Source organism: Pristis pectinata, chromosome 10 (assembly GCF_009764475.1).
Source record: "Pristis pectinata isolate sPriPec2 chromosome 10, sPriPec2.1.pri, whole genome shotgun sequence".
Classification (NCBI taxonomy): domain Eukaryota; kingdom Metazoa; phylum Chordata; class Chondrichthyes; order Rhinopristiformes; family Pristidae; genus Pristis; species Pristis pectinata.
Genome location: NC_067414.1, coordinates 75,592,608 through 75,620,310, shown reverse-complemented (window position 1 = coordinate 75,620,310; position 27,703 = coordinate 75,592,608). Strand labels below are relative to the sequence as shown.

The 27,703-nt window shown below is 42.1% G+C and overlaps 1 protein-coding gene across 1 annotated transcript; it reads right to left on the bottom strand.

The window, feature by feature from the left end:
* rnaseh1 (ribonuclease H1) lies at positions 1 to 27,591 on the bottom strand. The gene is made up of 8 exons (XM_052024373.1): positions 27,465 to 27,591; positions 17,519 to 17,640; positions 14,430 to 14,591; positions 13,018 to 13,117; positions 8,642 to 8,696; positions 3,692 to 3,776; positions 3,207 to 3,331; positions 1 to 2,579 (listed from the first exon to the last, which is right to left on the bottom strand). Exons 1-8 carry the CDS (start codon positions 27,566 to 27,568, stop codon positions 2,493 to 2,495), a joined length of 840 nt encoding a protein of 279 aa, XP_051880333.1. The 5' UTR covers positions 27,569 to 27,591; the 3' UTR covers positions 1 to 2,492.
* Between the last annotated feature and the right edge of the window lie 112 nt (positions 27,592 to 27,703).

Here is a 27,703-nt window from a genome sequence, read left to right as displayed (position 1 = left end):
TTTGTTTCTTTTGCATTTATTTAAATTCCCCACCCCATAGTAAATTATATAAGAGAAAATTTTATTCCTCATCTCAAATTTTTAGGTATTGATTTGTGAATTCCACAAGGATGAATTTCCATTACCCAACAGCCATAACACCAGGGTGGGTTGCCTGTAACCATATTCTGAACTTATTCCCCACCATAACTTTTATTGTCAATGAGCATTTAGCTCAATCCATCTCTCACTTTCTCTCATCATCTCTGTGCTAGGCACCGAGTGTTTCCTTTGCTTATAAACCACTGTCATTTCACTTCAATTCCAAGGATTTGTACTGCAAGATTTCAAGGGCTCTTCATTTAAAAGGAACAATGGACTTCCAGATCTCATTATCATTAGTTGCATATACTCAAATCAATGTTTATTCTATTCATGCATTCAATATTTCTGTTTGTGTCTAAAAGAAAAACTGACCTGCAGGCAGTGGTGCCATGAACCTATAATAATTCATGCTAAAAACAAATGCATTTGAAGCTACTGGGAAAAACTCAGCCAAGCTAACAACACTAAAGAAACTTCCACTGAAATACCTTCCACATGGTCCACATGCAGGGGTGAAACTAACTTAAATTTTTTGGTTGAATTGCTGACCTTGCTGATTTAACTCATTTGTACTGTTTGTCTTAACAACTTCCTAACTCTATCTAGGGGCTTACTTTTATTTCTGTCTGCAACCTCAATGGAGTGCCCCAACTGCAATATAATTACTACAAACACCAGCAGAGGTCAACTACATGAGGATACATATCTGATGAGGTAGAAGTGATTTTGATGGGCAAAGTCTCAAATCCTGCTGAGGATGTGGGGTGGAAGAGGGCAACATTTTCCAATGGAGGATGAAGAAACAGGTCTTGTTTGAGGAATCACCTGCAAGAAACCTGCCATGACTGCAGCAGGTTTTCCTTCCTTGCTTCCATAGAATGACTTCATTCCCTGCATTTGTAGCATATCACTGAAAATTCCCCAACCCAGGCAGAACCATTCCAGAGAATGTCACTAAATAAATTTGGAAAAAAAACTGTTTTGGATGCCTAAATGCTAGAATCAGTGGTGGATTCCAGAATTGAAGGACCAGGGACCTTTAAATTCAAGCTAAATGCTATAAATGCACATAACCAGTGATACGTTTGCCCATGATAAAAAAGGTTGAGGAGTTAGCTCCAACATCAGCATACATTTAATTTGCATTGGTCAGAAATCCAATTGACTAAATCAGATTTTAACTGTATATTGTGTCAAGTTAATCCAATTAAAAATTTGCAGATATCTTCCCATCTTGTTAAAATCAAAAGAACCTGTACTGGAAGACAGCTTTCAAGCCAATGCATGAAAACTAATAACAAAAAGTACATTTTTTCTTTGAGTTAAAAAGCATTAAATTTCAATTGTCTCAGAAATATCTAAGGCAATGAAAGTAGAATGTGTTCTCAAGTTATTTCATTGTTATTGGGTTTCTGAAGAGAGCAAAAACTCCCTCAAGATGTACAAAAAATAGAACAGAATTTATTCAGTACAATCTTAGTTTTACAAAACAATTATATGCACAAAATAAGTTAATTGACTATCTTGGTCTGGCCAGTTTCTCCACCTTGAAATGAAATATCTTGCACACTAAACAGACAAATCAACTCAACCTGTGTGATTTGTTTATGTACAAATGCATTCCTGCAGCAAAACTGCTTACTAAAATAAACTCAATGCAAATGGTTATCAAAATTAATAGTACCAAAAATTATAAGCATAACTTATTTAGACTATGACTTCTTGTACACTGATCCAGATTTAAAAAACTGCACCTCAACAGTTCAAGTCAATGGATGAAAACTAATTACAATGCACATTTTCTTTCAGAGCACCTTAATCTAACACTCTTAACATATGATGCACTGTGATAAAAGGAGAAAGGAAACAGGCTCGAATCCCGGAAGCCACGTTGACGTGAAAACATTTGTCATGCAGGCACCAAGGGAATTGAGGTAAAAATGCTCTTATTAGTTGTTGCTTACCTCAAATGAGCAGTGAGAGTCTCAGAGAAAATTAGCAGAATGCCTCCTAAATAGAGACCATGCAGCCCAGAGAGACTGAGAAAATAAGTTTGCTATCCTAGTTAAAACTAACCTTCATACTTCTGATTATATTATTAATATGAAATCTTGCACAATAGCAGTGGATATTGGAAATTCAGATATGCGATCTACAATTTGAATCAATCACCAGAAAATAATGGCCACCACAATCAACAAATATGAATTGCCAATGTAGGATGTGACAGTGGTCAAACTCTCCATTAATACAAGGTTAAAGAACTGTCAGCAATACCTGCAGTATTTAAGTCAATAATATGAAGTTTTACCAAAAAAAGATTAAATTAAGTTTGCTTGACACACACACTTCAGGCTTGCACCTTTGCAGAACTGGTAAACTAGATGGTGCATTCTTGTCAGCGATCATCAGCATAGCGGCTTGGATGCTCCATCCTTTGCAAGACTGTCTGCTGCTTCATTTCCTGTGAAACCAGCATGACCTGGTACATGCATCTGAAAGGAAGATTGAAAGATGAATCACAAGACAACATTCATATTTTAATGATTAAAAACGATGTTTATCCAATATGGCATGTCACTATTATCTCAAATCATGTGACAATTTATCACATTCCCAGGAATTAAATAGCCCACTGCTATATGTACAGCCAACTAGTTGCCTCAAAAGGCAGGCCTTTTATATTTTGAAAAGAGACTTTACCACCTCCAGGCCCTGATTTTAGCATTTTGGTTACCTTCCATCCAAAACATGCTAAGCAGGAAGGTGGGATGTGGAGGTGGGGAAGTGCTCCTTCATCCACCTTCTAATACAGGAAGTTGAAGATCCTACACTAACTAATGATAAAAAAAACAAGAATCACCCAAAATGTTAATATTTAATATTGCATAAAATTTGTACTAATTGCAATCTGTTAGTTCTTCATGACTTGGTTCAGAGAGTTTGGAAATCCACAGATGAGCATTATAAATAATTGGGCAATACCTAGTTTAGCCAACTTTTGTTGGCAGTTACTCCACCCAATACATTGAACCCACCAGGAAAGAGGATAATGGAAACAAAGCATTGATTCTGAATTATTTTTCTTGGGGTTCTGTTCACAGAAATAAAAAGTTGTGTACCCATTCAATATTGATACCAGAAGTCAATTTGTCAAGTCTTTCGAAGTCCTCTTTGTTGATTACAGCTCCTCCCGAACTAAGCTTCCAACCATTAGTCTTCCAAGATTTAATCCACTTTGTAATACCTAATGGATAAAGAACAAACCTTAATTTAAAACCCCCCTTTCATGGTCTTAATGTCCCAGAACCTTTGCAGAAAATTATTTTTGTAAAGCAAATACACATGGCAAGCATCATCCAGCCAATTTGGAATGCAGATCTTAGCATCAAATCAACCCAAGTGCATAATCTTGCATTACTCTTCTCTCATTACTTGAGATCAAAAATGAGAGCAATATAATAAGCATCAGTAGGTCATTCAACAGCATAAGAAAGCAGCATAAGCAAACTTCCCACAAGAAATCAGTGAAAAGTAGGCAAAAGTAGAAATTTCTGTTTAAGTATGCCAAATAATATACATCAGTCTTTAGGTTCAAACTACTTACCGTTAATTGTAAACATGCTATCAGTAAAAATAACCAGTTTTTCAATATTGAGTTCCTTTGCCTGTTCAATTGCCCGACAAGCTGCCTAACAAGACAAAAGAATTAAAACATACAATAAATTATGGTAGCTTTTAGTTCAAATATTTTAAATATTTAAAAATGTACTGTTGAAAGTATCCTGACTGGTTGCATTATGGTCTGGTATGGCTATTTGAATGTACAGGGACACAAGAAGCTGCACAGAGTAATGGACTCAGCCCAATACATCATGGGCACATCCCTACACACCATCGGTAGTATCCACAGGAGTGCTGCCTCGAGAAGGAAACATCCAAAGATCCCCACTACCCAGGCTGTGCCATCTTCTCACTGCTGTCAGGCAGGAGGTACAGAAGCCTGAAGTTCCACACCACCAACTTCAAGAACAGCTACCTCCCTTCAACCACTGTTCTTGAACCAACCAGCACAACCCTAATTACTTACAGTTTAGCAACACTATAACCACTTAGCACTAAAATGGACTTTATTTCTTTTTAAATTCACTTGTGCTCCCTTATAAAAATTGTGTACAATTTATGTTTGTTTTTTCTGCAAATGCTGCTTAAGTTATGCTGTGTGCCTGTGATGCCTCTGCAAGTAAGTTTTTCATTGCATCTGTACATACATGTACTTGTACATAGGACAATAAACTTGACTTTAAGTCATGCAGGTTTTTTTTTTTATGAATTCCAGCTGATAGATGCTGTTCAAGTGACAGGTGTTGCATCAAAATTTTTAAGTGTAAAGATATATAATGAGACACCCATGTGTTCCATACAAAGCTCAGTATCACAGCAACCTAGAACTTTTAAATTTTGAATGCACAAGGTTTAGCACAAGGGTGTGACGACACTTAGCTTTTCTTCAAACTGCCAGACAAGGCCCTCCGAAGCCTAATTTTCTATTATTACGGACTAGGTTACTATTGGTGAATATCCCTTTAAGATAGAGCATAGTGGTGTGTGTGCGTGCATGCACGGCATGATGACAACAACAGGAGATAAAGGACGTAATGGGGGAGGGGGAGGGGGAGACCAGCCTGCTAGTTTCTATTGATGGATGAAAAACAGTAACTGTGTGTCTGTCACTATAATCCATGTATGGATTTTTGGAATAATCTGGTGGAATCCACTTTGTTGTTGACCTATAGAAGTAAACAGGTATTTATGTGGACGGCCACAATTCAAGTGCCTTTCGAGGTGGCAGATGCTTCAGAACAAAGCAGTGGAGTAGTCACTGCTGAGTAGACACTGAGGTGTCATATGAGTTCCAAAGTGGAACATTTGGATTTCGTAATTACTTTCTATTTTCTCTCTACATCTACGTCTTAGATTCAGCCAACGGTGGTTTTGCAGAAGCCTTTGCTCACGTTTCACCTTACGGCTTGCTGAACTGAACTTTGAAAACTATTCCTGGACTTGGAGTTTGGGAATTTGCCACACACACACACAGAGTTTAGTTTTTGGGGTCAATGTTTAAGATCTAACATTTTTACTTTTATTTTTCTTATTATCCTAAGTAGTTATTAATAAAATAGTTTTTAAACACTCATACATGACTCAGTGTTTCTTTTATTGCTGGTTCGTAACACCCATTTAGGTGGACTTGACCCAAGTACTTCTGGTCTACATGAACTACAAACAAACTTAAAATTTGTGCAGAGTTTCTGCAGAAGACCAGCTAAGATTTAAACCAGTTTGATGAATATATCCGAGAGAAAGAACCAGGTTTAGTGAGATACCAAAGAAATGCCTTAGATACTATTATTAAGGCTGCTTGCAATGACCAAGGTTTTTTTTATATATTAAATGGATACCTCTGGTGGAATGGGAAAAACTTCTCTCATTAATCTACTTTTGGCTGAAGTTCGAAGAGAAAACATGATTGCCCTGGCTATGGCATCATTAGGCATTGCTTCAACACTTTTGACAGGGGTGTGGGAAACTGCACATTTGGCTTTCAAATTCTAAATTTGACGGATGTGGGGACTCCAACATTAACATTGGTCAGGGAACTGCAAAGGAAATAGTTCCAACAGATTGTAAACTTATTTTCTGGGATGCATGTACAATGGCTCATAAAGCAGCCAATGAAGCATTAGATCGAATATTGCAGATCTTTGACACAATAATTAATGGAAGGTGTTACTTTCATGCTAGCTGGAGATTTTTGTCAAACACTGCCAGTAATTCCATGAGGTAGTAAAACTAATGAATTGAAAGTCTGATGAAGCATCCACACTTGAATATGCAAGTACATATGACAGGCAATCCATCTGCAAGAGAGTTTGCTTTGAATTTACTTAAATTAAGAAATGGGGAAACTAAACATGAAGACTCAACAGGAATGCTTTCAATGATAAAGTTAGTCTTAATTGTTAGGTCATTTCTTGCTCTGATGCAAGCTGTTTTCCCAAATGTCACTCAACGCATTATGAATTACCAATGGTTGTGAGAAAGACCAAATTTAGCACCAAAAAAAAATGACAGTGCAGGCTACGAATAAAGACCTACTTCTGAAGCTTTTTTAAAAATTCGAGGAGCATTGATATACAGTATTTCCAAGTCAGGATGGTGTGTGGCTTGGAGGGCAATTTCCAGGTGGTAGTTTTACCATGCTTTTGCTGCCCTTGTCCTTTTAGCTGATAGAGATCATGGATTTGGAAGGTGCTGTCTAAGGAGTCTTGCTGAGTTGCTGCAGTGCATTCTGTAGATGGTACAAACTGCTGCTAGTTGAAAGAGTGAATGACTGGTTGTGGATTGGGTACCTATCAAGTGGGCTGCTGTGTCCCATATGGTGTCAAGCTTCCTGAGTGTTGCTGAAGCTCCACTCATCCAGGCAAGTGGAGGATATTCCATCACATTCCTGATGACCCTTATAGATGGTGGGCCAGGTTTGGGGAGTTTCTCACTGCAGGATTCCTACCCTCTGACGTGTTCTTGTTGCCACATACGACTACTCCACTTCAATTTCTGGTCAATGGCAACCTCCAGGATATTGATGGTAGGGAGATTCAGTGATGGTAATGCCATTGGGGATCTCAAGGGGTGAGAGATGGATTTTCCTCTTGTTGGATATCATCTTTGCCTGGCACTTTTGTGGCTTACCACCCATCAGCCCGGACCTAGATATTGTCCGGGTCTTACAGCATTGTGGATTGCTTCATTAAGGAAGGAGTCAGGAATGATGCTGAACATTATGCAATGATCAGCAAACATTCCTCCTCCTGATCTTATGATTGAAGGAGGGTCATTGATGAAGCAGCTGAAGATGGTTGGGTCTAGGACACCACCCTGAGGAATTCCTGCCTCGATGTCCTGTAGCTGAGATGAATTATCTCCAACCACCATAATCATCTCTCCATCTCTGGAGTTCAGCTCTTTTGTCCACATTTGGACCAAGACTGTAATGAAGTCAGGAACAGGGTGACTTTGCCAGAACCCAAAGCAAGCTTCTGTGAGCAGATTGTTACTAAGTGCTGCTTGATAGCACTATAGATTATCCCTTTTATCACTTTGCAGATGATCAAGAGTAGACTAGGCAGTAATTGGCAGGATTGGATTTGTCCTGCTTCTTGTAGACAGGACATAGCTGGGCAACTTTCCACATTGTCAGGAAGATGCCAGCATTGTAGCTGTACCGGAACAGCTTGGCCAGTGGCATGGCGTGGCAAGTTCTGGAGCACAAGTCTTCAGCACTATTGATGTAATGTTGTCAGGGCCCTTAGCCTTTGTTGTATACAATGCCCTTGGTCATTTCTAGAAATGAATTGAATTGGCTGAAGACTGTCATCTATCACACAGGGGATCACTGAAGGAGGCAGAGATGGACTTCTGGCTGAAGATTATTACAAATACTTCAGCTTTCTCTTGTGCACTGACAAGGTGGACTCCACCATCATTAAGAATGTGAATATTTGCGGAGCCTTCTCCTCAGTGAGTTGTTTAATTGTCCATCACCAGTTATGACTGGACGGGGCAGGATTACAGAGCATAGATCTGATCCATTGCTTCCCAGACAACCTGTATTATACAAATCAATTGCCACTGTGACAGACACTGATGAGGCTGTACATTTTCCTGTTGAATTGTTAAAACTCTCGCCACCTGATGTGCCATGACAATCTTGAACTAAAAGGAGTTCATGCTATTCAGGATTTGGATCCACCAATACTATGCAACAGCACAAGATTATCAATTCAAAACTTACTACATGTAATTGAGGCGACAACAATGACTGATAATGCTGTTGGGGATAATGTCTTCATCCCATGGCTACCAATTATCACATCTGATCTACATTTTCAATTCAAGAGACTTAAGTTCCCTGTTCAACTTACTTTTGCCATGAGCATTTGCAAAATGCAAGGACAATCACTAAAAGTTGTTGGCCTTAACCTTGAAACTCAATGTTTTTCCTCATAGTTGACTATATGTTTGCCCATGATAATGAACTTGAAACTTGTTGATTGCTCCACAGCTGAAGATAAAAATAATCTACTTTTATGCCAGGTTCAAAAGAAAGGTGTGTCCTGAAGCATTTCAACATTGAAATCAACTAAATTTACACATTGTGCATAGGCACATACCTAAGGGGAATATTAAACACAATTTTTGTACATTTATTTTGCGTATATTTTTGTTAGAAACTTTAGTTAAATGACAAGTTTAATGCCATAATTATAATATTCATGCAATAATTATATATTTAAGTTAGATTTTATTTCATTTACAAGGAATACTGAAAAACCCAATTCCATGGAAATAAATGCAAACATTGTGATTTCCAGCATAAAAAACCCAAGCAATGCCAGGTATAGCAGCAAGTCACTTAATAAAAAATGTGCCTTTATTTCCAGGCAAACAAGACTTGGCAATGTTTTATGTATATTTATGCACACAAAATACTCACAACTATTTCTGCTCTTTGGTTGGTCTGTCTTCCTGAAAGTCGTTCACTCAAATTTCTGATGGAAAAAAGACAATAATTAGCAGGAAACAGTGCAAAGCATCCTCCAGAAAACCTCATACTCCATAGTACTTTGACTTTCATGAGAAAGTGGAGTACTTTGTGGTGGCATCCATGGCGTGGTGCATTAAGAATCATAGAATTTTGGAAAAGAGAAATGACATCATGAAATAATATTGATCACCTCTGAAGCTGTCTACATTTGCAGAGGTAATCTAGATTGCCAAGACAAATCTGAAACTCAGTAGCAAGGACCTATATGGCCGAGGTATTTGATAAAAAGTCCCATTTAAAAGATTAAAAGTTGAAACCCAATGAAATTATATGGCAAATAGGATAGGAAACTGATATAAAAGCAAAAAGTTAACTGTTGTTTTTCCCCAACTAAGCAGATGACAAACATTAGTGGTCCCCAGGAATCAGAGCTGCTACCACAGTATTCTTAATGTACATTAATGACTCAGACCATGCAGGGAAAGACAGATAAGTTTGCAAAAAGCAAAATTTCCAGGTGAGGAGGACAGTAATAGACTACAAGACGACATACATAAGCTGAAGGATGAGCAGGCAAAGGGAGACAGTTGGAGAAACCAAATGTAGATTGCGCGATCGCATTGTGGACCACCTGCTCTCAGTCCACAGGACTGAGGGTTTCCGGTTGCCTGCCATTTTAATACACTATCCTATTCCCACCTCTGTCTGTGTCCTCCTGCACTGTAACAAGAAGACCCAATGTAAGCTCGAGCAATAAAAACATTGTTTATCTGGAAAATATGCAACGTGCAGGAGTCAATATTAAATTCTCCAACATCATAACTTGCTTTCGATAACCTTTCAGATAACTCTTGTGCTTGCCATTCCTCTTCCTTTTATTTCCCCTTTCATTTGTATATTCTGGCCTGTTGGACATATCCCAAAAATACATCACCCAGATTTCACACTATAGACAAAGGAGCTTAACTGCCCACTTAATGGCTACATCATTTCAACTTACAGGCAATCCTTTTGTTCCACCCACTTCACCACCCCACCTTCTCACCCCCCTCCACTACACCACCCCACCTTCTCACACCCCCCTCCCCTACACCACCCCACCTTGTCTGCTACTTGGACAAAATTGCTCTTTTCTTTCTCAGTTCTGATGAGAAGTCTTCAACACAAAATGTTAACTGGCTCTCTTTGCTGTCTGACCTGTTGAGTTTTTCCACCTTTGTTTTGATTGCAGATTTCCAGCTTCTACAATCTTTTTTTTAAATCTTCATAATTTTAATACCAAGTAGTGTGAAGAGATACACTTCAGCAGAGAGTAAACAAAAAAACAGAGATAACAGACTAAAAGGCACAGTTCTAAAGTGTGCAGAGACAGAGACCTGGATGTTTATGTAATACATTTTTGAAAGTGAAGGGTATGTTGATAGTCTGGTTAGGATGAAGGCAAGCATGCCCATGCCTTCTTTATCACCCTATCCACTTGGCTTGCCAATTTCAGGGAGCTATGCACTTGTACCCCAAGATCCCGCTGTACATCAATGCTCCCAAAGGTTCAGCCATTTGCTGTATACTTTCCTCTTGCATTTGACGCTCACCCTTGCCCAGATAAAGTTCCATCTGCCATCTCTTGCCCAAATTTCCACTGATCTATGCCCTGCTGTATCCTTTGACAACCTTGTTCACCATCCACAATTCCACCAATTTTTGCCGACCACCACTGGTCACAGGTCTCTGTTCAGAATAACATCCCTCTGTCTCTACTCTCCATATTCTATGACCAAGCCAATTTTGGATCCAACCTACCAAGTCACAGCGGACCCCATGTGACTTAATCTTCTAAATCAACTTACCATGAAGGACCTTGTCAAATGCTTTATTGAAGTCAATGTAGACAACATCCACTGCCCTGCCCTTGTCAATCATCTTAGTTACCTCTCAAAAAATTCAATCAAGTTGCTGAGACATGACTTCCCCCCTCACAAAACCATGCTGACTATCCCTAACAAGTCTATGCTCTTCCAAATGTGAGCAAATCTGGTCTCTAAGAATCTTCGCCAATGATTTCCCTACCACTGATCTAAGGCTGACCGGCCTGTAATTTATTCATCATCTCGATTGCCCTCCTTAAACAAAGGAACAATAGTGGCTGTTCTCCAGTCTTCTGGGACCTCCTCAATGGCTAAAGTGGTACAAAGGTCTCTGTCAAGGCACAGCAATCTCCTGCCTTGCTTCCCTCAGTAACCTGGGATAGATCCCATCAGGCCCTGGGGACTTATCCACCTTAACGTTCAGGAGACCTGACACCACCACCTTTTTAATATTAACGTGCCCCAGAAAAAAATCAACATACCCCTCTCTAATCTCACCATGTCCTTCTTGGTGAATACCACTGCAAAATACTCATTTGGTATGTTGCCACTTTCTCTGCTCCAGGCGTAGATTCCCTTCTTTGTCCTTATGTGGACCCACCTTCTCCCTAGCCACCCTTTTGTTTTAAATATGCAAACACTTTGGGATTTTTCTTAATCCTACATCTCATGGCCCCTTTTAGCCCTTGTGATTCCTTGTTTAATATTTTTCCTGCTTCCTTTATATTCCTCAAAGGCCTTGTTTGATTTCAGCTTCCTAAACCTTTCTTATACTTCCTTTCTCTTTTTGGCTAAACTTTCAACACCTTGACATCCAAGGTTCCTGAACCATGCCATCCTTATCTTTCATGTTTACAGGAACATGCTGGTCCTGAATTCTAACCAGCTAGTCTTTAAAAGACTCAGACATGGATTCACCTGATAACAGGTGTTCCCAATCCAGTTCCCTCAACACCTGTCTAATAAAGTTGTAATTAGCCCTTCCCCAATCTAGCACTCTTCTCTCTTCCCCCCACCCACCCCCCAACCGAAGTCTAGTCTTATTCTTTCCCATGATTATCTTAAAATTTATGGAGTTACTGTTCCCAAAATGCTCTCCCGCAAACTCTCATCACCTAGCTATGCTCACTTCCCAATACAAGATCCAGTGTGGCCCCTTGCCTGGTTGGACTATCAACATACCATTTCAAGAAGCTCTCCAAGATGCACCTAACAAATTCTGCTCTAAGCCGCTGGCACTAAGGGAGTCCCAGTCAAGATTGGGGAAATTAAGATCTTCTGCTACAATGACCCTGTTATTTTTACATCTTTCCATCTGCTTGCTACTGAGAGTGGAATCCCATGATAGTGATTTCATCTTTCTTACCCCTGAGCTCTTCCCATAGGACCTCAATGGATAAGCCGTCCAGGATATTCTCAAAGTACAAATGATATTCTCCCTGATCAGTAGTGCAATTCCCCCACCTTTTTACATCCCCCTCTATCACATCCAGAACATCTAAATCCTAGAATGCTGAGCTGCCAATCTTCCCCTTCTCTTTAATGGCTACAACAGCATAGTTCCATGTACTAATCTAGGCTCTAATCTCATCTGCCTTACCCATAATACTCCTTGTATTGAGATAAATACATTTCAGACCACAGTGCCACCATGTTCATTAACCTGCCTCTGCTTTTTCTTCCCATCAGACTTACTTGAGTCAACCTCAACCTTCTCAATCGCTCTATTTGCCAACCTACTGCTCTGGTTCCCACCCTCCTGCCACGCTAGTTTAAACCCTCATGACCAGCACTAACAATTCTGACTTCATGTGGACCAACCAAAATTAGCCCTGACCACAGAACTCCTCTTGGAACTCTGACATCCCTAACTTGGCCATCTGTTCAAGTTTTTGATTACTCAGTGTCCCTAGCAAACAAAATGTTAAAAAGGTTTAGAATGAAATAAATAATTCAAAGTTAAAATAAGATCACCTACAGACACTAATAAAAAATTAATGCAAAAGTAATATAATAACCTTATTCCAATCCTTATTCAAAGGATTCAAATGAATGGACTCAGATCATGCAACAGATTTACCCAGCCCAGAGAAGAAGTGGAAATATGGGGAGAATTAATAAACAAAAGGGACTAGTCTAGGAATAGTGTAAACACATTGTCAAAGAGCCAGTTTCTATGTGACCCTTAAGATGCTGGAAGCACTCAGTATGTCAAGCAGCATCTGTGGGGAGCGAGAGCAAGAGCCACACACAGAGCCAATGTTTCAAGTCAAGGAACCAATTCTGATGAAGGTTCCTTGACTTGAAGTGTTAAGTCTCTCTCCCCATGGATCCTTTTGACTTATTGAACATCTCTAGCACTTAAATTTTTTGTTACAATCCATTACAATTTTGATTACTGATTCAATTTGAAATAAATTTGATATTTGTTTTAAAAAGTAAATGAAGATCATTACTTACAGAGAGTGACCAGGTCCCCAGTACACACCGATGCCAGCTTGAGCTTGTTTCCGCCCATTACTTGAACAGCAGCCATCAGTATAAACTGCAACAGCGTCTCCTGGACGTAAACGCAGAAACATATTTATTCGGTACACAGAATGGTTGATGCCTGAGCAACAGACCCGTATTATTTAATTGCACCCTGGTATTACTTTTCAACTTTGAGCTAAGTTCCAGCAAATTTACTGTATCGGATTAAATGACTCGTGAAAACATGTCAAAATACTTCATGGATGTGATTTTTAACACAATACCAAGCTAAATAATGAAATACCAGGAAAGGTGACCTTAACCTTGATAAAAATGATTGAGCAATTTAAAAAGTAGATAGATGTCCTGGTGTAGGAATTCCACATTAAGGCCTATATAGTTCAATGAGATCAGGAAAATGGAACTAATGATGCTTTGCCAATAAGAGGTACAGAGACGAGGACACACCGAATGGCTTTAAACACAAAGATGAGATTTTAAGTTTGAAGTATTGTGGAGCTAGGAGTTGCTGTGATTGAGCAAGGAAAAGTTTGATGCTGAGGTAGATTTTACTTGCTGGGGTATTTAATGCAGTCACTGTATTTCAGGATTTCACCTTCTACTTACAGGTTGATTGACAAATGATAAAGACTGAATTAACTTCAAAAAAAAATTAAACTCTGCCATGAAGAGTTCGCGTGATTTAAAATTATACCACAGAAGTGGTCTCAATGAATAAGCTGGCATAGTTATTGCAGCCTCAATCCTCAAGTGCAATTTTGCAATCAAAAATGCATTCAAGCTTGAGGGGGTACAAAATACATAACTCAAAAGAATTTTGTATTTCTAGGTCATGTATACAAAGCTCAAGAGTCACTCAAGATAACAGTAAAACTAGAGAGATGGTTGTATATACTTTGTATCCCAATCTTACCATAGCATTAAACATTTCTATTATTTCCACATTCTTCTATTTTCCAATTGCTTTTATATTATAAGCCTAAAAGCAGTCACTAAACTTACTCTCTCCACCTGCCTACAACCAAATATTGACTCTTAATGCCAGCTTCATTCTCCTTCACAACAGAGGGAAAATACTAAATGTTTGGAATGATTTAACCAGCAAACTGATAATGTCAATGCCCTGCGTTTTCCAAGTAGATCACTGGTCACTCAAACAGAAAATACTGAAACAAGTTCCAAATAATAGAAAGCATAAAAGGCATTCATATAATAACATCTAATTTTCAGTATTCACGTTGATAAATGGAAACTAGAAATTTATTTTCTTGGGTTTTTAACCTTAGCACTGCAAATGATACAATCTAATTCAGAAAACAGCTTCCAGATAATCTTGCATACAATATCAATACAATGAACCACACAATATGTTTGCCTACCCATATATGTGAACTTCTGTTCCAAGTCAATGAATGGTTTTGTACTTCTGAATCTTTTGCTGGATGGCCCATTGTCATCATCAGACAAACTGTGTGAATGTTTTTCCCCACTAGAGTTCTGTAGTTCAGACTCATCAGTAGTCTTACTTTGGCCACTGCATTCTAAAAAAGTTTTAAATAAATTGTTAGCTTTTTAAAAGCTAATGAAAGGATGTACATTTAGAGATGCAATTCTCCAGAAATATGATTAAGTTGCAAAATAGAAATAAGATTCAGAATAGTGACAAGAGATGACAAAATACAAACAACAGATTGTGCAAATTTCAGGATGTTTACAGAACATGTACTCTAGAGTAGGCAGATCTTGCACTTCTGGTCATGCCTCAACTACAGTTTAACATCATGAAGCAGGGAGATGAAAGTCAATTACAAAGTTATTTTGTGGATCAAAGCAAAAAGGCCTCAAACTCAAGTGAGTAAACTTTATCCATGATTACACGAGTGTCTCAGCCTTAAAAGGTAGGATATGATTGAAAAAAGAGAGCCTGGGCTCAACTTTGTTATCCATTCAGCAACCATATGCCCCACCACCAATCCTGGCTTTGATAATTGCAGAATGCTGCCATCGATTCTATGACATGAGAGGTGATCAACAGAAACAGATCCCAACATTAAGGGAGGAGAAAAAATATTTAAAGGTATTTATAATGACTAGATTTAGCTTAAAATTGGTTAAAAACTGGAGCAAGTTACGCAATTCACTCTCATTAAATGAGTTTCATGAACTCCTTAACTGGGTTCATTCAACAACTGTATCTACTTGATATTTATTGGACAGATCTAAATATTATTTTCAAAAATCAGAATTGTATCAGAAGTTTTATTTTATTATTATTAACACTAAACAATTTAGTGGGGGCAAGATTCATTCCAACACCTATATCTCTGTGGATTAATACTCCCATCTCCATAAATTCCCTATCATGTCATAATGCTGAAGCGCCACCACAAGGTTCTTCAAATAAGCCACCTATGTAGTCAATTCAAGATAGTTAATGAGCAGCACTCAGAGGAAACCAATATTTTGTTCTGCAACAGCAATTTAAAAATTTGGAAAATTAAGTTAAACTGAAATTAAGGGTTTTTTCCCCAAATCACTTAGATTTCCTGATTTTTTTTTAAACATTACAATAAAATTTATATTATTTTTTCTTTACATTTACCAAAAGCGTCTCAACAGAATTAATGTTGTTAGCATATGATGAGTGAAATAAACTGTACACTCTTCTGATCCATCTTCTAAATTTCTTTCAATTAAGTTTCTTTAAGTTGGAAATTATATATGCCATTCTATTATTTAAAAAAGGTTAGCAGAAGGAAACCTGATAATTATAGATTAATTTGCCATGAAATTATTGGAAAACTTTTAGCTGATCAGTCAGCATATTAGTAAAAAGGCAGCTTCACCAGGCACGACCTTTGTGAAATTTTTTTTGAAGTTGATTTTATACAGACTTCAAAATCCAAATCTATAAAACCCCTCATGAAATTTATCTAAAGTTGAAGCTCTTTGAATTGTGGACAAATTATTGACCCAGTTTTGAAACTGGCTATGTGAAAAGAATCAGATAGGGATAATGGAAAGATGCTCAAATTGGCAAAATGCAATATTCGGGCATCTGTATTGATCCTCAACTATATAGCTGCATTTTGCTTTAAGAGAGCTTAGATATGTAGAACACATAACCCTGAAGGCTATCATCTCCTGTGGCAAGGTAGATAGAATGTCTTGTCCCACAAACTATTGCTGCATATGGTACGATTTTTCTTGTACAATTAACCAATGTAGAGCTGGAGCTCACAAGGGACAAGTTTTGATGGAGCTGCCTTCCTAAACTACTTGCTGTGGATTCAACTTCACCTCATATGCAAATGATATACACAGTGCAAGATATTAAAAGGAAACCCAAGGTAGAGAGAAATTGCTTCCACTTGGAGTCCAGGAAAAATGAACCCAAGCTAAAAATTGGAGTCAGGCCTTTCAAAAAGCCTTGCTACCTGCAGGTAATGGCAGAAGTTGGAATCCTCTTCTGCCAACAGCAATAATGCTTTGTTAATTGTTAATTTTAAAGTGGACAGAATTTTGTTAACCAAAAAGAATGTATGTTACATGCAGTGAAGATAAGTGTACCACAATGGCTCCTCTGGAAAGAACGTTTCCTGTTACCTTCTGAGATCACTGGTGGCTGGAATGTGATTCTATCAACAGGCAATACACTTTCCGGAAACTTAGCAATGTAGTCTTCAGCAAATTTTCTTGTCAATAGTAATTAGTGTGAAATAAAGTCCATTTTACTTTTACTTTTCTTTGAAGGTCACCAGGATTCTCACATGCTATTGCACAGAAGGCAGCAAAAGAAAGTTTTTGAATACACTCTGCAGGACTTGCTGCAGATGCAGGTTGTCAAAGAAAAATGTCAACAATGAGACAGGTTTGAGATTTTAGATTTTGAAGAAACAGTCTGTTGTAATTCTTATAAAAGCTAGGAGGCAACTTTATTTTGACAGTCCTTTTCAGGTATAATGGAATCACACCTGAATGTGAAATTGAAACATTGTGTCAAACTTGACAGACTTCAAACAGAAAGCAAATTAGTCTTAAAATAAAGTTGATTTTCTTTGTGCAACAACACAATCCAACTCACTGTCAAAACAGAATCATATTCACCACACTGTGACAAATATTTCGAAAATCTTTAAAGCTCAAACTAAATATACACATCTACAAGTCAGCTGCCCTCTTACTTAAAATGTTAATAGTAGTGGGCATCTCAACCAGCACAGACTTTCACACTACCTCATTTACCTTTGTTGCATTTTTACTAATCTGCAATTTTTATTCCTTCCTACTCACCCTAATCCCACACCATTTGCAAGTTACCCCACTTAAAAAGCCAACACATTTCAAGAGTTTTAAATATAAATCCCTGTGTTCACCCAAAGAGCAATGTCAGTTTCTTATACCCTTCTACAGTGTTTGGCTAAAGAGTCACCCCATTTATTATGCAACTCAAATATTTATACTTTACCTGTTGATGCAGATTGTGAACTTGTAGCTGCAGTACCTACAAAAGCCCATGCATCATCTTCTGTTGCAAACTTCTTGAAACTGGCATTAGGAAATTTGTCGACTTGCTTTTTACAATCATCCCTGGGAAGAGAACAAGTCTAATTTCAGAGAAATATAACATCCCAAGTTCTTGAATTGATAGTAATTGGAGCAAACAAAAAAAAATGGAATAAACCAAAATATAACAAAAAGAAACAAAGACAGAAGGGGTAGGTCAGGAAAATAAGAAAAAATGTAGGTATAAAAATAAAGGAAATAAGGATAAAGTGGAGGTACCTCCCGACATGTCTGGCGTGCCCGTTGTTCCAAAATAATGATACAGATGAAAATGAGGATTGGATGGTCCGACCCACAGCCCCAACCTACCCCCTTCCCCCCCCCCCCCTTTCATTGCTGCCCCCATATAATGGGACTAGTCCACAAACCGTTCCGCTCTCACCACCAACGACTGCTAGCCAAGTCCCGCCCCAAGGACAATTCCATGGCCCTACTGTATCCCGAACCAGGAATCAGCTTAGACGGAGAGAAAGCCCGCATACGAACGGCTCTAAGGCCACAGACAAGCGACGGAACTTTTCGGTAGGGGACAGACTTTTAGTAGGTTCTCAGACAGACACCGATTATGACTCCGATTCTGATCATGAGGGCCCTAAAGATCCCAGCCCACCACCTATGTTGAATAAGGTAAAGGAAGCCAAGGTTAAAAGACAATTCCCTAACAGGAGTGCTCCCAATCCAACCTAAGCGAGCGCTAATCCTACGATCCAAATCTACACCCCTTGGAAGCCTCAGGAGATGTGCCTAATCATGAGTCAGGCACCCAACCGTAATACCAACCCAGAGGATTTCATAGATTATGTGATCGGAACAATTCAGATGTACCAGGCCACACCCCAAGACCTTTTCAGTCTTTGTTGCATGGCCCTTACAACTAATGAGGCGGAAAGAACACCTGGGAAACTATGCGGACTGGACAGCCTTTCAGACAGCCGTCCGGCCTCAGGACCAGGTAACCACCATTAGAACTGCCCTTCGCAAAACCCTCCAACAGCCTATTGACATAACTAAGGTTTTAGAATGCCGACCGAAACAGGGTGAGGACGGCCCAGATTTTTGGGACCGTTTCTGTTCACTTTACGGTACCTATGCGGGCGACGATGCCTACAACAGAGGCAATGCCTCCCCCCAGTTTAACGCCCTCCTATTACAATGTATTCGAGGGAATGGTGTCAGCTATCCGCACTAATAACATGAATTGGCCTAACCACCCGACAAGCCATGAGGAGGGCCCTAGTCCACTTCTGGAGTAACGGGCGTGATTCGAAAGCCACAAGGGTAAAACAGGAAATGGTCCAGAGACCCCCCCCCCCCCCCCCCTTGGCCCCGACCTCCCTACTCCAATGATACGAGATATCAAATGGAATGGCAGTTTTGCGTTCCAGGAGGGGTTGACCAGCCTGGTAAAGGATATCCACTGTACCTCAACGACCCAACAGCCCCAGTGTACGGGCCCCCTTGTGAGCCACCACCTCCTCCTCCTCGTAATTACCCAGGACCCAAGGGACCCCAACAACCCACACCAGCGAGTGTCAGGTCGACAGGATGCTACCTTTGTGGGGCACCTGACCACTGGCAGCAGGACTGCCCCCACTACCGCCATCGGCAGACTAGACCCCCCGGTAGACGACAACCTTTTTCAACTAGCAACCCATTTTCTGCCTGACTAGCTGTGGAGAGTAGCCATTCCATGTACCCTACCCTCACCGATAACCTGGACAATGAACCCATCATCAATTTCTTAGCAAGGGAAAGCCGATCCCCTTTATGATAGACACGGGGGCAAATACCTCGACCCTCGAAGCTCCTTGTATCGCCCAGCATGATTTTAGACTGTCCACTGCCTCAGTTCCATTGAGCGGGCTGGAGGGACAGGAGGGACAGGAGATCGGGAATGTCTGATCCAATTCGCAGGAAACCCACACCTAGGGGTTAACTTGGCCGGGAGGGACCTGCTCTGCTCCGCTCCCTCCGACTCAAAATACAATGCCTGGATGAAGGAATTACCATTACTGGCCCCAAGCCCCATAGGATCCTCTGGATTCACCAGCCTCCTCAGTGGCGGACGGTGGACTTCACGAACGGAGATTTTGACCCACCCTTGAAAACCCCTGATCCGCATGTGACACTAGCTTATGACCCCACAGGGGTCTCAAGAGAGCTAGAGGGGTTGTATGCTCCGTTCCTGGGTAACATGGTGACTGACACTATTTTAGGGGAAGTAGTGGGTAAGGACGGAGCAGCACTTAGTTCATTAGTGCCTAATGAATTATGGAATCAGTCAGGCTTGATGTCCCCTCACATTACCGTCAGTTAATGAGGGTCATAAACGAAGGAGCTGGGATTCCTAGCCCACCGGCTTGAAGCACAGGCAGACACAGGCTCTTACGGGATTCCCCAGATACTGCCAGAAGGGACCCTGACTTATTACCTCACCTCTTTCTCGATGACAAGCTGTTTACATCACCATCAGCCCCACCGACTCCCTTCGGATGAGCCAACCCCCGATTTATGGGCCGCGTCGAAAGCTGAGGTAGGATTCACCCCAGTCCAAATCCGTGTAAGACCAGGAGCACAACTGCCTTCCGTCCCACAGTACCCCCTTTGGAGAGAGGCAGTTGACGGAATAACCCATTTAATAAATTCATTCTGCAAAAAGGGCATTCTGATTCCTTGCCAATCACCTTGCAACACCCCCATTTTACCCGTCCCCAAACCCAGATGGACAGAATGGTGCCTTGTACAAGACCTGTGCAAGGTCAATGAGATAGTGGAGCCACTACATCCCGTGGTCCCGAACCCAGCCACCATTCTCAGCAGCATCCCTGCCGACTCCTGTATTTTTACTATTATGGACCTCCAGCATGCATTTTTCGCAATTCCCCTATCTCCCGACTCGCAGTACCTGTTTGCTTTCACCTTCCAAGGTCAGCAATACACCTGGACGTGCTTCCCGCAAGGTGTTATACACTCCCCGACTATTTTCTCCCAAGTTTTGCATGAACAACTCCAAGGCTTGCAACTTTCTGACAAATCCACCGTTGTCCAGTATGTCGATGACCTTTTATTGGCAAGCCCCTCGGAGCCCGCCAACATCGCAGACACCAATAGACTACTTAACGCACTCCACTCTTGGGGATATGTAATATCTCCACAGAAAGTAAAACAAACCCAGCATCAGGTGAAATTTCTGGGTAACCTCAAGTGCTACTGAGCGGCTGCTCACTCCTGAACATATTGCACCCATCATTGCTACCCCACCGCTCTCTACCCCGAAGGGTATGCGTGCATTCTTAGGTCTAGTAAATTTCTGTAGACAATAGCTACCTAACATGGCCCTCCTTACCAAGCACCTCACACCCCTGGCTTCAAGCCAGTCCATGGGACCTTTTGAACTTACCGAGGAGCAAAAGGAGGCCTTTGAGAAGCTCAAACAAGCCCTTGCCAGCGCCCCAGCCCTGGGATGCCCTCTATATGAGCGCCCATTTCAGCTTTTCATGAATGTCCTGGAGGACTGCGCTACAGCCGTCCTTACTCAAACCCATGGGGATAGAAAAAGACCAGCGGCATATTACTCCACTCGGCTGGACCCAGTTGCTAGGGGGCTCCCGCCATGCTCACAGATGCTTCCAGCCATCTACTCCCTAGTAACAGAAGCCTCCAATATAACCCTGCAACAGTCAGTAGTTGTTTATTCCTCCCATACCGTAAAGGCACTCCTAACCTCTCATCAGATGCAACACCTCACCCAGGCCCGCTTAAACAGATATGAGGTAGCGCTCCTGAATAACCCACTCCTCACTTTTGCCTACTGCACCACCATTAACCCTGCCACACTTCTAGAGGCCCCACTGGAAGATCTTGCAGATCCACTACATGACTGTTTAATGCATAACCACTTTTTGACTACACCCCGTCCGGACCTTTCGGATAAGGCCTTCCAGTCAGCAGACTTAAACCTGTATGTCGACAGTAGTTCCTCCATTTCCGAACAGGGAACCCACCTTTGTGGCTATGCCATAGTAAACGACTCCCATGTTGTGGGGTCTGCATCTTTGCAGCTCCCAGTCTCTGCCCAAAAAGCAGAACTTTGCCCTGACCAGAGCTTGTATTTTAGCCAAAGACAAAGCAGTTAACATCTTCACTGATTCCCGCTATGCTTTTGGAGTTGCCCATGATTTTGGCCAACTCTGGGCACACAGGGGATCTTTGACCTCTACAGGTAGCCCCATACAGAATGCAGCTTATGTAAAGAACCTCCTCCAGGCCATCCTCCTCCCTAACAAATTGGCCATCATTAAATGCTCGGCTCACCTTTCAAATGCCTCCCTAGTAACACAGGGCAATAACAGGGCAGACGCAGAGGCTAAATTGGCAGCACACCAGGGATCTAAAATCATTTCGACTGCGGAAAAACAGGCAGTTGCTTGCAAACCAAAGATAACAACGCAGGGCACCCCAGACATGGTCACTGTGCAGCACTTACAGGGGGATGCCCCTGACTCATAAAATCAAATGTGGAGCGCGCATGGGTGTATGCACTCTACGCCACACGGCCTCTGGATTACTCCAGTCGGTCAAGAATGTATACCTGATTCTTTTTACCAATGCTTATTGACTGCCTACATTCTGACACTCACTTTGGCAAGGAGGGAATGAGTAACATTTTACTACGTACCTGGTGGCATCCCAGATTGGAGGAAGCAGCACAAGGCAAAACACGATCGTGTTTGATATGCCAACAAACCAATGCTGGGAAAGGGGTGAGGCACACCCCAGGCAAAACCCCCTTGCCAGGTGGTCCTTTTGAATGTATACAACTTGACTTTATTGAATTATCGCGTGTATATTGTTATAAGTACTATCTCGTTATCGTTGACGTATTTAGTAGATGGATTGAAGCTTTTCCAACCACCAACAATAAGGCTCAACGGTGGTGAAGTTATTGCTTACAGAGATTATACCAAGGTTTGGGGTACCCCCCGACAGATAAGTTCAGACAATGGTCCCCACTTTATAGGGAAAATAAGCAAGGAATTGTGTGAGGCACTGCATATCGAACAGCAGTTCCACTGCACCTACCACCCTCAGGCAGCGGGTATAGTAGAACGAGCTAACAGCACCCTGAAGAATAAACTGACTAAATTAGTATCAGAGACAGGTCTAAATTGGCTGAAGGTTCTCCCCTTAGCATTATACCACATGAGAATTACCCCCCACTCGGCCACTAGGGTGTCAGCTGCCGAAATCATCTATGGACATCCAGGAAGAACCCCATGGGATGCTGACACCCAACATGCCCACCCAGGTTGACCTTAAAATCATGGGGGATGAACTACAAAGATATTTCAGACAACTTACATCCTCTCTAGAGTTTCTTCATTCACAGGTGGAGGGTACCTTTAAACCACTGGAAGGACAGAATGAGGAACTGCCTGACCTGGAAATCGGAGATTCGGTACTGATACCAGATTGGGAGCGCCCTAAGCTAGGACCTCGGTGAAAGGGCCCCTTCCAGATACTATTCCAAACTCCTACAGCCATAAAAGTACAGGGCCAGAAACGCTGGATTCATGTGACTGTAAACGATGGCTGCCGGAAGAAAGATGATATTTCTTAGATTTGGACTCCTTACCATTACTAGTACTCTTGCGTGGGCATGAGAGGATAATTTGTTTTACAAAGTACAGATGCAGCTACATGGGAATCACACCGTTTGCTACCCCTTGGCAGAATCAGTGGAAGGCCTTTTCGTAGCCACACCAAGCTGGAGCCCCAGGGCCCTCTTAAAGTATGAACACTCAAAAACAAAGTGTATTGCGCAGACAGGAACTTACAGGACGGTGCTGCCAGGTAAATGCTTGCAAAGAACAGTAACAGGTCCTAGTAGCACAACTAACCACCAGTCCTCCCGCTGCTTCACTGGTAAAGGATGGGGTTGTGGGATAGCGATCGTACAGCATATGATATCATGTGCCACCAGTACTTGTACAGAGAGAAAATGTGGACAGTGGTGGGGGGGGAGGGGGGATGCTTTAGGTGTGAGTGTGCTGCCACTAGGTATGTTATGTTACTTGCAGGGGAGCAATGGGCTTGTGGGGAAGGGAACGGGACCCATGTGAAATTGTTTAATGTCTCTTTAGAATGGCTAACCGGGAAGAATTACCTAAGAGAGCATGGGAGAAATGTTGTTGGAATCTCTTGGTATTCTCAGATGCCCAGTCCACAGCAATCAGATAATGTAACCTGTTACCAGGCTAAGGAAGGGTATGTGTTCCTCTTTAATGGTATTTACACTACCACCACCCCCACTCTGCCAGCCTGGTTTGCAATGGGAACGATCAGGCTGGTCACAGTCCCCTGCCCCTAGAAGGCTCATGTCCGACGAAGACTTGTGGTGCAGTCAGTTAGTGAGGAGTTCTGTAAGGACTGGAGGGATCCTATTATGTTGGGATCTCCCTTATCGTCGTTAGGCTACGGGTTTCTGAGTACTCTCTCTCTGGGGGGTTCAGCAGGAACTATAGCTGCAAAAAACCACAACTACCTTATTTGTGGACTGGCTGCACTGGGAAACAGTACTATGAAGAGCCTGGAGGCAGTGAACCGGGAACTGGCGGAGCTTCGACTTTATGCCCAGCAGACCTGGTATGCTGTGGACTACCAGTTGGCTCAGCAAGGAGAAGTATGTGCCATAGTAGAGGACAAATGTGTCACCAATGTGAGAGATGAGTCCTACAACATTTCCCATGCCATTCAGGACATTCAGAAGCAAGTAGATAGCTTTAGGCAAGGACTTACAGGAGGGATGGGTTGGTTGAGGTGGCTACTAGGAGGATCGTGGGCATCATACCTGCTGCATGGAGCAGTGGGGCTAATCGTAATTATAACAGTATGCTGTGTGGTGCTGGCCTGTCTAAATGCCTGTTGCAAGGTCCTTATTAATAAACTCTCGGCCCCGTTCTCAGCACCCCTCTAGGTTATCATGTAACGATGAAAGGAGGGAATGAGAAAGTAAAGGGTTAAAAACTGTAACCATACCTGTAGCTGATAGAAAAAATACCTCGCAAGCAAGAGCACGCAAGTGGCTGACTCAATGGATAAGGTGTTAATTACTATGTCAGGAACCTTGGTTTCAGTCCCGTTATGCTAGACAATAGAGGTACTGGGTGCAATGAACAACAAGTGGGAAGCTAGTCCTAAACAATGAGGGGTGATACCTGTCTTTGAATCTCTTGATTATAACTCAATTATGCTGGACAATAGGTGTGATGTCTGTCTCGGGATATGTGGCCTGACCGAAACTCGCGGCGCCGCATGCATTAAGTGTGCGTGACAATATCTGTATAAATTTCTGTCTGCTCCTTTGTACGAAGAGACCTCGGAAAGCAACTGTTAACGAGTGAAGAGACCTTCTCCTTAGCGGTGCACTGCTAATAAACGCGTTTTATCGAATCGACCTCGTGGCACTGTGTTACTTTACAGCAGACAGAAGTGAGAACTTAATTTCGAGACAACAGTTCCAGTTTGCCAACTTCTCCACACCCATGACTATGATACAATTCAATTATCCTTCACCGAACAACTCAAATCAGATAAAAAGGCAATTACTTTTAACTCAGAAAATAACAAATATTTACATGCAAGCCAAGAACAGACAACGATGAAAATTCTCCAGTTGGCTAGTCAACTTCTCACTTAAATAAAACTTTGCAGCTAACTGGATTACATGTTATAGAATATCAACCTTCTTGACTATTCCTCACCTGTTGTCATGTATGCTTCACAATGGCATGCAAGCCATGATCCTAACCAATGGGTCCACAACAGATGCAACCTCAGTGGAGGTGAGTTTCTGTAGGAATCTAAAGCTGAATAGGAATGCTGCAAAATCAGCATGACAGAGTCAAAGGCTTTATTAAATTTGAAAAAAAACCCATGTATACTGACCATACCAATTAGGAGCAAGTGTAAGCCACTGAGCCCCTCAAGCATGCAACACCATTTACTATCATGGTTGATCTGACTGTAAACTGAACATCACATTCCTTTCGATAACTCCTTGCTTATCAAGAATACATCTACCACCATTTAAAAAATATTCAGAGACTCCACCACCTTTAGAGGAAAAGAGTTAAAGACTTGTGGCTCTCAGAAGAAAAATTTGCCACACCTGTCTTAAAGAGGTGACCCTTTATTTTTAAACAGTGACTCCTAGTGCTGGATTCTCCAACAAGAAGAAATCATCCTATCCACTCCCTCCATGACAAGACTCCTCAGAATGTTAGTTTTATACTAGTCCCCCTCACTCTTCTGAACTCCAGCAGAAACAAGCCCAGCCTGTCCAAACTTTCTTCACAAGACAATGCATCCTATCGTGTTTGGGGTTGATCCCTGCATTTCTCTTCACACAATGAAAATCACATTGACTGTGCCTCAGATGAATGGGAATACACACGGTGATTCACGTTACAGCACTTTGGCCACTCTCAGGATGCGTTTGAATAGCACCATGACAATGATATTCCCTGTCACAGAGAGCAAGCAACCTCTGTACTTGCGATTGGATCAATTTTCTTTGCTAAAGATGGCCATGATTAGAGTATCTCTGAGCCCCCTGGAATATTCTCATTTCCCACATTTGGGAAGAGGCTTTGGATTTGTGACTGTAGCTCCTCTCATCCAAGTTTTAGAATTTCAGTAGAAATACATCCAGGGCCTTGTTGGGATTTAGTTGGCATATGGCATTTTCAACTTCTGATTCATGAGGGCTAGCAACTGGGGTGGATCAGGTAGTTTGCTGCAAGCTGGAATCAAGGGTGCTCACGTGAAGGAGAATTGTGGCTGAGAACTTTTCCAAATACTGTATTTTGCGAGCAACAACTGCCTCTCTATCCTTGATAATCAACACTTTTTTCATCTCCCCGCCCCCCCCACCCCACCCTCACTGGTCTGCAGCAGCTCACCTCCAACAAGCTTCCAGACGTAGTGGACCCAATCTGGATTGCAGATAATGTTCATGTCTGTATGTACTTGGATGCCAAGCTCCAATTCACTGATGATTTCTTCAATGAATCACACAGAGGATGGGCCTCAGACTCAATATCTATAAAACAACAGTTCTCCAACCAACCTACCCCCATTGTGCCACATCACCCTACTACATTAAAAGATTCATAGAGACACACTGGAAACTATGGACTTTTTCCCCCATATTTCAGGAACAACCATAATCAGACTGCGGCTTCACATAATCTGAGTATACCAGACCCAAATGTACCCTATTCCAATATGACCCCAGAACAACACCTGACTGTACCCCTACTACAACACGACCAGGTCACACAGTAAAACCTGTACCCCTAATCCAATTTGACCAGTGGACAAGCCCATCTGTACCCCTATTCCAATATGACCCCAGGACAAAGCCTGACCCTGACCCTATCCCAAGGTGATCAGGTCATACAGCCCGACTGTCCCCCCTTTTCCAATACGACCTGTGGACACTGGCCGGCTGTACCCCCATTCCAACATGACCCCAAGACACTGAGCCCGGCTGTATGTACCCTTCTTCCAACATAACCAGGTCACACAGCCCTTCTTGTACTCCCACTCCGATACGACCCCAGAGCAGGGGCCAACGGGAGCCGGGGACACAGGCCGACTGCGCCCCCGCCCCAACGGGAGCCGGGGACACGGGCCGACGGTGAAACGACGCCACCGACTCTCCACCCTCAGCCACCAAACCCATCAGCTGCCAACCTTCACACAGCCCCAGTGGGCAGAGGTCGAAGCGCACACTCCCGGAGCTGAGCCGGGTGGGTGGCTACCGGTTGATACCCGACACTCACCAGGTCCCGTACACCCCCGGGCTCCTCCCCGCCCGCACCGCGTAGTAAAACCGGCGCTTCATGTGGTGGACGAGCGCGGCCGCCAGGCCACCCAACCGCCACATCCGGCTGCGCGCTCCTCCTGATTGGCTGCGGGCAGTGCGCAGCACCCACGTCAATCATCTGACATCAGCCCTCCTCATCCCGCCCATTCCGATGTCAACTTCCGCTTTCTCCTCAGGCTTGGGAAGCGCCTTGCA

What these genes read in the sequence shown, in the direction of transcription:
- rnaseh1 (XM_052024373.1), bottom strand. Translation starts at nt 27,568, where the DNA reads ATGTGGCGGTTGGGTGGCCTGGCGGCCGCGCTCGTCCACCACATGAAG. An exon ending in TTCACAATCTGCATCAACAG is followed by an intron (nt 14,592 to 17,518) that starts GTAAAGTATAAA and finishes AAACTTTTTTAG; the next exon opens with AATGCAGTGGCCAAAGTAAG. An exon ending in CTGGTATCAATATTGAATGG is followed by an intron (nt 2,580 to 3,206) that starts GTACACAACTTT and finishes TCTTCCTTTCAG; the next exon opens with ATGCATGTACCAGGTCATGC.